Genomic DNA, 12,573 nt, shown 5'->3' on the forward strand with positions numbered 1-12,573 from the left:
CTAACACTATCACTATAACTATCACAACATGTTTAATTTTCCATGAAGAAGATCCTAGGTGTCCTTTAAGGTTTAATTTTAAGAAAGATGTTAGGACATTGAGGCAGAACATCCTTTGCTGCTCATTTTCATTTTCTTTTCGTACAGAATGTGACTTGAATTTAACATGTGGCGCCCCTCCTCCCTCCCATTCGGCTGCTTACTTTAAACTGAATATTTCACCTCATTCAAGTGGGCGTGACCAAAAATATTTAAGGCACTTAAAAAGGCATTTCACGGCAGGAGGCTTTTATATCCCATGTTAAATGAGACTGCCTGTAATTCAAACACTTTATACATGCAGTGTCTGTACTTCACTACTGCACCTCTGTCCTGTATGTAGATACTTATATATGAAATACATTTCGCTGGGCACTACTTTGGACAATGACCACATGTAACCCAGGTGACTAAATTGAAAAAGAGAATCATAGTGACAGTCCCGTACATTATAAGCGTTGAAGCCTTACCAACCACCAAACTGACTCTCCCTGGGGTCCCAGCGCGGCGGTGATGCAGAGGAAGAGGATGGGAAAGGGGAGGGATGTGGAAAAGTCTTTCAGCCATCCAAGGGAAGGGGGGTACTGCAGCTTCTGCCCCCCAAATCTCAGCATGTTCCTTTTTATGGTTCACTGTAATTTATGCTTTTTTTCTTTTTTCACACATGCCACACTCAACACATCTCTCTCAATCAAACCTCTGGGAGTTTGTCCGTCATGTGGAATGTGATTATTTTATGTTATAAAGAAATGTGTCACGTGTATGACGGGCCTGTAGGGAAAGTGAGACTGCATGCTGATGGGAAGCATACCTTTGAAAACAGACAAGACTGCCGCACAGACTTATTAATGTGGCCCTCTATTGAAAAACTAGTAGACAGGGCCCGAGGGAAATGCAGATTACTTAAAGCTTTTAGTTGAAATGAACTCAGTCTTTTTGTCATTGCTAGCTAACAACAGAAACCACATCATGCTGTCCCTTTAGGGACTCGTCTGAGGCCCATACAGTCTGCTCTGCTCCACTTACATCATCCTCTCCTGAGATTAATACTGTAGTGCAAGAGTTGTGTAAGAAAACAAGGAAGAAAAATAGTCTTGAAATAGGCACACAGGTTCAACAGCAATTTCACATATTTATGGGTAAACATGAATGGGTGCATCTCGAGTTAAGTTAGTATTTATAGTTTATTTTATCTTAGGATACAGTAAATATATTTATATTCTTCTGGTCTCTAAGGCATGACCTTTTTTTTTCTTTTTTTTTACTAATCTGTTGATTGAGGAACTATTATAAATCGACTTCTTCATTTACGAGTCACTGATGCAAAACCAGTCTATTTTAGCATCATTTCTGGTCAAAGCTAGTCTTTTTTTGGTCTGCATGCAAAGAGTTCATTTTTGAATATTTAAAATATCTGAAGTAGCTTGTCACACACATTGTCATATAGTATGTTTCTGTGAAAGCTTGTCCCTAAGAGCTATTATGTGCAGATGCTACATGAAATGTTTAATTGCACAACCACCATTTAATCCTAATGTGTGGACAAGCACTTTTTGAATCAAGCATGTTTCTCATTGGCTCAAGAACTTGAATTGTGTCACCACGGACTCAAAAGAAAACTAACTTTTACCAATGTGTGTGTGTGTGTGTGTGTGTGTGTGTGTGTGTGTGTGTGTGTGTGTGTGTGTGTGTGTTCGTGTGTGTGTGTGTTCAACAGCTCAACAGAATATGGAGACACACGGTCTGTACCGTCCCCCGTCTGAGGAGAGGCTGTCTCCGGGCCAGCAGCCCTCCTCCCCCAGTGTTAAAGGCAGCCAGCGGGTGGTCACCCTGGCACAGCACATCAGTGTAAGTTCCCCAACCACTGCAATACAAATGGCACAAAATACACAACAACAATATTTAGATCCTAATATGTATGTAGCAGGTTTCGTAAGTGGATTGACGTGTTGAAACGTGATGGTAGTTTCAAGTAATTATGATGCTCAATGTGTGAAAGACGGTTGTGGCCATTATATTTTCTCAAGAACCTTGAAAAGTACAATTTTGAGGAACTTTTAGTTTATTTAACAGTTTTTAGTTCCTTGCTACTTGATGCTTCTTCACTACAATACAACTGGGAAATATTGTACTCACTCTATTACATTTATTTTATAGCTTAAATCACTTTGAAAATTCTTATTCAGATTCATAATTAAAAAATATAATCAACACATAGCAGGTTAATAATTGTATTAAAGGTGAAGAGAACGCTTTATTGATCTCTTGGTGAAATTCAAAAGCCACTGGGCAATATGCACAGTATTTATCAAAAATCCCTCATTTGGCATTTCTATGGAATTAGTACTATTACTGTTTGTAAAGTAGTACTTAACCTATAACAGAGTATTTCTACACTGGTATTGCTATTTGTACTTAACTAAAGCAATGATGCAATCCAACGTTGTCCCATTTCTGATGTGGATGTGTTTACTCCAACAGGAGGTGATAACTAAAGACTACACCAGGCAGAGCCAGCAGCAGAGCTACCACGGCTCTCCTGTCCTGGACCTCACCCGCCCCCCCAGTGCCTCCCAGCTCCCCCCCACCTCACAAGAGTTGGCCCAAGGGTCCCGATATCAAGAGTCCCACTGTGGAGAACGCAACAGAGACAGGTAGGAATCAATGCAATGTTAAATGTATGGGGTGGGCAATTCCTCTACATGTTCCTTATCTGATTACTTCCCTCGCATATAACCATTTGTATATCAAATAGTCGCCCTGTGTTACCTTGAATTCTTGATGAACACTTGCCTCCATGGTGAATTTAAGGAGGAGAAAAAAAAGGGAAAAGCCTTTATGAATTTATAAACAGCTTTTTACAAACTCTCACACAACTCGTGCAGAATAATGCATGTGTCTTTGCTCACTACTTCTGAAACATGCATCTTGGCAAGAACAAATGCTATTTATAATCCTTCCATTAAACAGTGCTCACTATTAGAGTAGCACGCCTGCTCAAGGTCAAGACTGTTTATGCAGAAGTGTTTCAAATATTAAGATTTTAGCAGAACATGAACAGGGTTGCCAACTCTCACGCATCTGGCGTGTGAAACACGCTTTCACTCTCAATCTCACGCTCTCACGCTGCCCAAACTATTCTCACGCCAAAAACAAGAATACCGAAGACTAGAAACGGTTTTGAAAACTTTTGTCAGGTGGTGATCGTCTTCTCAATAGAACATCTTTGATAATGTCTTCTGGCCAATCAGAATCAAGATAACAGCGTTGCGTTGTTGCAGGAAGTCCCGACGGAGAATACTTTTGCTGTAGTACATCTCTATATACATCGATACAACATTACGTGTTGATAGAAATCAACACGTAATGAAATAAGACCCCACGGTTTGATGATTGATAGGTGTGTGGGCTGTCTTTCATTTTGACACACAGAACAATGGGGACTATCCACCCTTATCCACATTGTAAAGTAATTCACACAGCCTCTTCCCTCTTCTCTCTGTGAGGAGCAGCAGGTTCAGCTTTCAGAACAAAGTAACACAAAACTAAAATGGCATTCATTTTTTTAAATATGTCGTGTAGTAATAGATTTATTTATTTTTCTTCTCAAGAGAGTACCAGAATGTGTATTTTATGTTAGTATTTCAAAAGAGAATCCCCCCAGACCCCCCTGCAGGGGTTGGGTGTTCAGCACGTCAACTCTTTCACTTGTGGGGAAATTGCAGGATTGGCTCCAGGTCGCCCTTTTTATTTACTACAGATGTAGCACCTCATTTCAGACTCCAGTTTACAGCTTCCAGTTTACAGCTTCCTGCCTATGACCTGCCTAAGATCAGTATCGAGGAATGTTAAGCCCTCCCACTATTTTCCAAGAGGGCGTTGCCAGATTTTCAATTTCAGGTTTTAACCAGGAGATGGCGCTTCATTCACAAATACAGAAAGACAAGTTTCATGGACTTGCAGTTGTGTTTTGAAGAGCATTTGAACACATCAATATTTTAGATCAACTAAAGTATATCTAATCTTGTAATTCAATAATATATAGTCTTCATATATTAAATAACCATAATAATAATGTAAATGTTTACATTACACTTCTTTATTTTTTATGCTCATACTTTTACCTGCTTTAATATGCAGTATATTTTTGTGTTTGCTTCCTCCTGCTCCCTTTCGGACACATACTGTATGATTTATTATTATTATTAATATGAAGATATTATTAAGATAAGATGTTACTTTATTGATTGAACATTTTAGTTTAGAATGTGCTGTCCCACGGTAATTCAGAAGGCTCACAGGTCACATTCTGACCATTATTTAAAACAATAGGTGCTTTCACACCGTCTACAGTTTGATTTGTATAGAGGGAGCTCTGTGGCTGAATGGCCAGCGATTAGGTGTGGCGCATTTATCATGCAGGCAGTTAGCTCTGATCACCTATGATAAATGCGCCACACCTAATCGCTGGCCATGTTTGACTTTCATTAGTGAATGAAACTTTGTGCCCTTTATCTGTGTCCAATATTGTGTATTTGTATATATTGTATATATATCCTATATATATGCTATGGTCCCGCTGCTGACACGATAGCAGTCATTTCGTGCGCATATGTGTAATTAAACCCATGATATCAAAATCTCACTCCAGCCAGGTACCCAAAGTTGGCAACCCTGACATGAACCTTAATGTCCATTATTGAAACAACTCATTCATCTGTTTGTCTTGTTGTAATCCTTAATGTAATGTATCTGTTTTCTCTGCAGGTCTCCTCCTCAGCCCAAGACTTCCCCCATCAGTGTTTGTAACGATGGCATCGAGCCGGTGTCTCCTGCTGGAGCCAGCTCTGAACCTGAAGTCCAGGGAGGGGCCTCGTACTGCAGCGAGCAGGGGGAGCAAGGGTAACAGCGCTGTGGATTTACACACACGGCTACAAAACTATCTTTCAACATGTCCAATTTATAATGGACTTAGCTTGTATGGTATTTCGATTAGCAGGTCTGAAATGTAGGACCTTTACATAGATAAGTGTTAGAATAGTTTTTTAATGCTACAAGACAGGGAACATCTATTTCAACAACATGCAAGCTTTTATACATGGACATCACTTCCTTTTTCAATTCAGTCATATTGCTCAGATGTCTCTATGTTGCATTGAGGTTGAAGATGGACCTAATAGAGTGGCGAAGTCACGCCCATCTACTTCCGGTCCATGGGACCTTATTTCGGAAAAATAATGTATTGAAGTCAATGGAGAGAGAAAACTTATCTTTCGATCCCATTTGAATTGTGCCATGAATTACACATATGATGTTCGTCAATCTTAAAAAATAATTTCCATGTCAAAAAAGTCACAGTTTGTTGTAAAACTGTTGAAATATAAGACTATGAAAAATATGCAACTAGAAAGACTACAAATCCCAGAGTCGCGTAAGTGATGTCACAATTGTTTTCCTCCACTAAGAGATAGCTAAGATCAGCGCCATATAGATATCATCTATCTATATGGCGCTGGCTAAGATAAGATAACTTTAACAAGATGCCTGTGTGCTTAGTACCAGGTTGTTATCATACCAGCGATCGCCAATCTTTTCTACTTCATGCTATCTGCACAAATGGTTGACATTAAACATTAAAAAGACCAGGCTGTTCAGAGAGAATCAAAGGAAGGCAGGCAGCTTTGCATGACATTCTTCTGGACGTGTTTCATTGTGGTGATAGTGAGGGTAGTCAATCGTTTTGTTGACAAGACAGTAGTGACGGCCATCTTGGTAACGTGTGTTGTTCTGCGAGACCAGAGTTGTAGTTCATTGAGCGTTTCACACAAACAAATGTGTTACTTCGCAGTTTTACGACACATATTTTTTTTTGACTTGCAAAATTATCTTTTAAATTGACAAACATCATATGTGTAATTCGTGGCACAATTCAAACGGGATCAAAAGATAATCTTTCTCTCTCCATTTACTTCAATACATCATTTTTTCGAAATAAGGTCCCATGGAGGTCCACCGGAAGGGGAGGGACTTCACCACTCTATGGGCTTTCAGAGAAGGATGCTGATTTCCTTTTTTTTTAAAAAGGGCTCTATTTATCATGTTTCGTTTTGTTAAGCCTCTCTTGGAAAGCTTATGGGAGGGGCTTGAAACTGAGGAAGTTTCCTGTTTAGTTCTATCGCTGCTTTTTTTTTCAATGAGGAAGCCTCGACAATCCCAAATCATCAAATCTTTATCTCATGTTGTCTCTCCTGTCTTGTAGAATGGGCTCCCGCTCCCCTCCGAACACCTCACAGCCTCCGGCTTTCTTCAGCAAGTTGACCGAGAGCACCTCGGATATTGTGAGGTCAAAGAAACAGGAGATGATTAAGAAGATGACGGTGGTGGGAAATGACGGTGATTTCAGTAAGTCTGACTTCAGCACAGGCAACAGTGCACAATTCAAAATATGAACAAATAATGGACTTTTAATAAAAAAAACCTGTTGGCACTTTCAGATGCTGGTCAACCAGGAACAGAAATCTTCAATATGCCAGCGTCAACAAATGCAGGTAATGTTTTTAAACCTCATCTACAGTGGCGTTTCTATATGTACAAAAGTGGTGGGGCACAAAAAACTTAGATGTCTATATATATAAGCTTCTGCAGTGAGGTTCATGGCTGGTGAGGCACTGGCACTGACTCTTCAGGTTTACAAATATTATATTTTGACCTAAATCGAAATATAATATTATTTTCAAAAGCCTCTTTTGTCTGATGCTACAATTAATTTTAAACAGACAGTTCAACAGAAGGATACCCAACACATTTAATTTGATCATTTAAATATTGAATTGTTCTCTCTTAGTAAGATCCCATTTTCAATAAAATTGTGGTCTTACCTTGACTTGAAGATGAAGTCCATTTGCCTATCCTTCTGGACAAAAATCTCTATTACTTTTTTGTAAAAGTCCTCCTTATGTTCTTGTAGTTTCAAAAGTCTATCATAAATCTAAATGATAGATTTATGATTCAAAAATTATAAAAGTAGGGTAGACATGTGGATATTATCCGGCTGAACAAAATGTACATTTATATAACAGCTACGTTTCCCACAGATCTTATTTTGAGCTATTTTCTAAAATCCTATGGAGAAATATCATTGCTTTTTTGTCGAGGGAAACAATGCGCAGCTTACTTCCTGATTTTAGGACACATCTCTCTCCTCCTCTTCACACACCACACTTTTCGCGGCACACGTACTTACAGCCAATCAGCTCTGAATTATGTGAGATGACGTATGGTGGGGATGGCAGCTCTATGCCCCTATGGTCATTATTCTTTGCCACACACATTAAATAGGAAAATACTCTGAGCATGCGCAGTGTAGTTTTTACAGTCACCGTTCACTTAGACAGTGAGAGGGAGGGGCAGGATCGGGTTTTGTCCCACATGGCTCTAAACAGCTCAATAGGCACACACTGTAGACACTAATTAGAAGAACACATACTAAAACAGCAATGTACTGATGAATCAGATGATTAAACATGATCTTAAAATATATTTTATATATATTTTAATTTATTTTTTGCATTTTGTTGTAATCATTATTTTAATACTTTCTGCTGACACTAGGTGGGGCTGCCCCTAATGACCAGTCGCCACTGCTCATCTACTATTATATTGATTTATAGTGAGAGAATTGCCTTTTATGACACACAACAGTGGATGTATGCAGCATAATCTGTAGCCTAACAACCTGGACTTCACCGCATGAGTTGTTTAGTTGCAGAGCTTTACGTGCTTGAAAAGTAAGTGCTTACTACTGCAAAAGTACTTTTAACACAAGGAGCAAGCTAAATTACCCCAAAAAGGTAGCAGTTTTCCACATCCCCGCCCTTATCCTCGACATTGTTTATCTTAATAACCTACCCGACTGCTTGTGTTTACAGTAGAGCAGAAATAATTTGAGGTTCTAAGGTTCTGTGAAAGGTGGCGTTTACACAGGAAATGAACTTGACCTGCGTTATCAGATGACACAGATGAGTTCATTGCCTGGGCACTTGTGACATCTGATACTTGCAAGACTTCCGAGAGACATTCACCCCTTGGTTTATACCCCTGCACCGACGCCTGTGCTTCCGTCCCTCTCTCCCTCTAACCTGTGTAACACTTCCTCCTCCACAGGACCTGTGACTCCCCGCCCCCATCCAGCTTCAGAGCAACCCGGTAACTCCATAGGCCTGGAGGCCATTATAAGAAAGGCTTTAATGGGCAAATATGATGATCAGCCTGAGGAACGATCTCCCTCCAACCTGATGGGCCCGGGGGGGGTGCCTGCAGCCGACGGACGTGGTGAAGACTTCTTCTCACAAGGTGCAACCCCCTCAGACATTTTGTATTTTAATGTCTCCTTCACGCCAATATATTCTTGCATGTGTTGTTCTCCAAGGTGCAATATAAGGCTTTCAATTGTTTCTGTGTTTGCCCCAGCTTTGGATCACATATTTTAGTTTCTTACAACTAAGCTGAGATCTTTAGTCAGTGACCTATTGGCATCGCAACTGTGTCTTTTCTCTTAAAGCAACATAACATAGCTCAAAACAGAAATAGTTTTGCACTGGATTGTTAACACTGAGGGTTCAAGCTGTTGTGATCTTTGTGTGCAGGTGGTGGAAAGTCCTCGAAGGGCAGCGGGCGCTCTAATGGGCGCAAGGCTAAATCTCCAGGACCGGGTCTGTCGGGGGGGGAGAGACCCTCCTCCGTGTCCTCAGTCCACTCTGAGGGAGACTGCAACCGAAGGACTCCTCTAACCAACCGCGTGTGGGAGGATCGGCCTTCATCCACAGGTAGAAAACCCCCCCTCTGAAGACTCACTATTAACTCATTGACAAATATTTGCAAGGTTATTTTTGTAACACTTGAAAAGTCAAATCTAAAATTGAGGTTTTAGATTTCAAAATAAAAACTAAGAAAACATTGTAAACTATTCTAACCTCACTTATATGTTGTAACGTTGCTTGGAAAGAGGAAAGTGTCCTTAACTCAGCATAACAATTCTGTCTTTCTGCCTTTTGCAGGTTCGACTCCAACTCCCTTCCCCTGTAATCCGTTGATAATGCGTTTCCCCAGCGGGACAGTGTCCGCCCCCTCCCCCTCCTCTGGTCAGCTGGGGGGCCCTGTGCCGGGGCCTGGACAGGGCCGCTCCTGGGAGGAGGAGCCCAAGCCTCTGCTCATGTCTCAGTACGAGACCCTGTCTGACAGCGAGTGACCGGGAACCTATCGAACCACAAGAACCTTCTAACAGTCAACCAACGCTCTGCTGCTGCAGACACACACACACACACACACCTCTGCAAACCTACCAACACCATTCCACTCTGCATTTCCTACTTCTCCATCGGATCATGTCCTTCTCCTAACACACAACGAGATGCAAAGCAGCGATGAGCTGAGACACTGCTGCTCCGTGTGTTTGTGTGTGTGTGTGTGTGTGTGTGTGTGTGTGTGTCTGAGTGTGTGTGTGTGTGTGTGTGTGTGTGTGTGTGTGTGTGTGTGGGGGGGGGGTTTGCACTTATGTGTTATGCATTCACTCCAGGACTACCCTAAAGGACAAATCACTTTTTTTTTTTCTCTTTTTTTTTTTTTTACTTTACTACTTTTCCTCACTGGCCTTATCAATATAGACACATTAACCTGCACCTTCTGGGTGTTCCGCTCTGATGTGCTGACACTTGTGTGGAAGGGACCCCGGGGTCGGCCCCTGTGACGCAGATCTGACCTGAGAGCAGCGGCCCCTGCATTGAGGACCCTCTGGAGTTCTCACGGTGTCCTCAAGGTGCAGGCGGCCTGTGCTGCCACTACAAGAACACGTGCGAGGTGACGGGAGGAGAATCAACATCTCGTTTTTCTTGTTTCGGTTCTTTGTTTTGCTTCTTTAAATTCAGTCAGTCCAGTCCTGTGTTTGGAACGTGAGCTGAGACCGTTAGTACATTTTGATGGTGAACTTTTGATGGTGTCATTTTGTTGTCTATTATCTGCAATGATGTATCTTTTTTGGGGCCGGGGTGGGGGGGGATAGATTGTTATGCGGGGAGGGTCATATCATTGGTTTACAGGGTAAACATGCTGTTCATTGCTGATGTCGTCATATATTGGGGGGGGGGGATCCTGAGGAACAGCAAAGGCCTGTTGATCTCAGGCAAGGGGAGAGATGATTTGCCAGACGGATGGCACTGAAACAAGTGACACTTTCTCACTGTTTTTATATTAATCATGTCTGTGTTTGTTGAAAGTTTTTTGGATATTAAGCACTTAGTAGTCAGTCTGTTCACAATGGCATTTTTAAGATTCAGTTTCCTGGGACAGGTGCAAAATGGACTCAAGAACAGCGTATAAATCCCACTGTATCCTTTAATCTGTTTATTTTGGTCTTGCTACCAATATTCTTTATCGCTCTCACGCTCAAAGCGACAATCACATTTTAGTGAACGAGGACTAAGCCGCTGCGAGCAGGTGCAGACCGACCTTAAAGCTGCTTAAAGGCGAACTCCTCAGCATCACTTTGGAGTTTACCTGCATTAAAGAGAGGTGAAAAAGCCATCTTTCTACAACCCTTGGTCCATGGCGGTGTCAGCTTCAGCTGGCCTGCTGCGATCCTGTCTAGGAGCTGTTGTGACGGTCTGACCTCTGACCTTTTACTGCCTAGAGGGGGAGCTGAGACCCGACTCCTCACCCTGGCAGATTTTGTACAGTTATGAGATATTCCTAGTGTTAAGTGCCATTTATTTTACATATACAGTACTGAAGTTACCAAGTGACGCACAATTTTTCTTTTAACCCCCCATGACAGTTAATACTGTCCAAGCAGGGAATTATGATAAAGCAAAACTGCAAAGGAAAAATGTCCTCTTTTAAAAAAGAAAAATTTTAAAAATACTTTTTGTGTGCATTTTTTCTTTACTTTGAAATCCATCACAGCCTTAGCTTTTAACTGTTTCACTTATTGGAATTCATCTTCAAACTGATGCTGTGTCACAGCTAACCGGGCCATGTCATGCTTCAAGTGTACTTCATTGCATCTGCTGTGTTTGTACTGTTCAGAAGAAGTGGGGGGGAGGCATTCAAAAGCATTCTGGTTGTTTTATGTAACACGAGTTGACATGTTGTCACAGTTTACTGCAGCATTGTAAAGGTCGCCCTCTGTGCAAATGATGTATGAAATGTTTTCGGCTTGTGACTTTGCGCGACCAGGGACGAACTCTGTCCTCTGACTGAAAAACTGCAGCGATGACAGTGAGCTCGGTCAGTGGTTTAGGAAGATTTACCTCTCCATCTCTCGCTCATTTTGTCACTGTTGATTCTCACAAACAGGACTGTTAAAGGACTACCTCCTCTTCCTCCTTCATCCCACCTGCCACACCTGCAGAAAGCTCAGCCATCTTTTCGGCCTGTTTTCATTTTCTATCGAGACTGAAGGAGGGTTTTAAATTTCAGCAGGCATGGCAGAAAAACAGCCAGGCTTTGTACATTGGTTTCTGCTCGTATATCATTTATCCACTGATGAAATTGAAGAATGTGACGGTAAACAGACTAAGCCATATCCAGCTGTTCCCTAAACTGATGTCGGACTAAAACATTGTTTTTAAAAGTATACTGAAACAAATTTTAACATGCATCCATTTGGTTCATTGTTCTTACAGTTTGTATCAATTCAAGTAATCATTCAAGACGTGAAGAGACGGAGTTCAATTCATGATGTGTTCCCTGGACTGTCAAAGGGGGGTGGGGGGGATCGACATAAACAGTACATTGTTCAACCATTCTGTGCATAATGATTTTTTTTTATTATAACCCACTGTATAATAGCAAGGATTGTATATAAAACTGAAGAGATGTAAATATTTATGTGGCTTGCTTCAAGGTTGGTATTACAAAAAATAAAATAAATATTCACATGGTTAAATTCTACATGCCCACCAGCAAGCTTTGTGGATAGCAGTGTAAAATGAAAAACAAAAAAGACACTGCCTTAATGTTTAAATAAAAAGCTTATTGCCATTCATGGTCTCGGCGTCATGTTATTTAATGCTCTGTGTTTTCTATTGGATTTCTGCAGAGTCACACTTTTACTTTGTCCACTTAGTCATTGTGGAACAGTCTAAATCAGGGGTGTCAAACTCAATTTCATCGTGGGCCACATTAGCATTATGGTTGCACTCAAAGGGCCGGTTGTAACTATATAAATATACATAATATATATGAAATAATGTATTATATTATTGCCTCTGCATTGGATTATTATCGGATAGGGTAATAACTTAACTAGCGGAAGTCTAGGGCAAATAATTGCAAGTCTCTTCAGTGTGCATGTCACAAAATGAGATGCATTGTGAGACATATAGTTTATGGGCAACATGCTTCTGTAAAATAGGATAAAATAAAATGGACCTTTATTAATCCCCGTGGGGAAATTCAGTAGTTCAGGCCTGCCTGCCTGTCTGTCTGTCTGCCCGTCCGTCCGCCTGTCTGTCCGCCTGCCTGTCTGCCTGCCTGCCT

At 41.2% G+C, this 12,573-nt stretch overlaps 1 protein-coding gene across 7 annotated transcripts in view; it reads left to right on the forward strand.

Moving 5' to 3' along the window:
• Nucleotides 1-9,721, forward strand: part of ncor2 (nuclear receptor corepressor 2) — a 113,504-nt gene extending 103,783 nt beyond the window's left edge. For 2 of the 7 annotated variants that reach the window (XM_034212553.1, XM_034212551.1), the window contains 8 exons: nucleotides 1,757-1,887; nucleotides 2,521-2,693; nucleotides 4,807-4,941; nucleotides 6,299-6,441; nucleotides 6,534-6,587; nucleotides 8,203-8,391; nucleotides 8,685-8,864; nucleotides 9,096-9,719. In XM_034212553.1, coding sequence (XP_034068444.1) covers nucleotides 1,757-1,887; nucleotides 2,521-2,693; nucleotides 4,807-4,941; nucleotides 6,299-6,441; nucleotides 6,534-6,587; nucleotides 8,203-8,391; nucleotides 8,685-8,864; nucleotides 9,096-9,286 — 1,196 coding nt within the window. In that variant the 3' untranslated portion in view covers nucleotides 9,287-9,719. Of the gene's footprint in view, nucleotides 1-1,756; nucleotides 1,888-2,520; nucleotides 2,694-4,806; nucleotides 4,942-6,298; nucleotides 6,442-6,533; nucleotides 6,588-8,202; nucleotides 8,392-8,684; nucleotides 8,865-9,095 lie in introns of all 7 variants that reach the window. The other 5 variants (XM_034212554.1, XM_034212550.1, XM_034212552.1 and 2 more) reach the window with 5 other exon arrangements.
• The last annotated feature ends 2,852 nt before the right edge of the window (nucleotides 9,722-12,573 follow it).

This window comes from Gymnodraco acuticeps, unplaced genomic scaffold (assembly GCF_902827175.1).
Source record: "Gymnodraco acuticeps unplaced genomic scaffold, fGymAcu1.1, whole genome shotgun sequence".
Lineage (NCBI taxonomy): Eukaryota > Metazoa > Chordata > Actinopteri > Perciformes > Bathydraconidae > Gymnodraco > Gymnodraco acuticeps.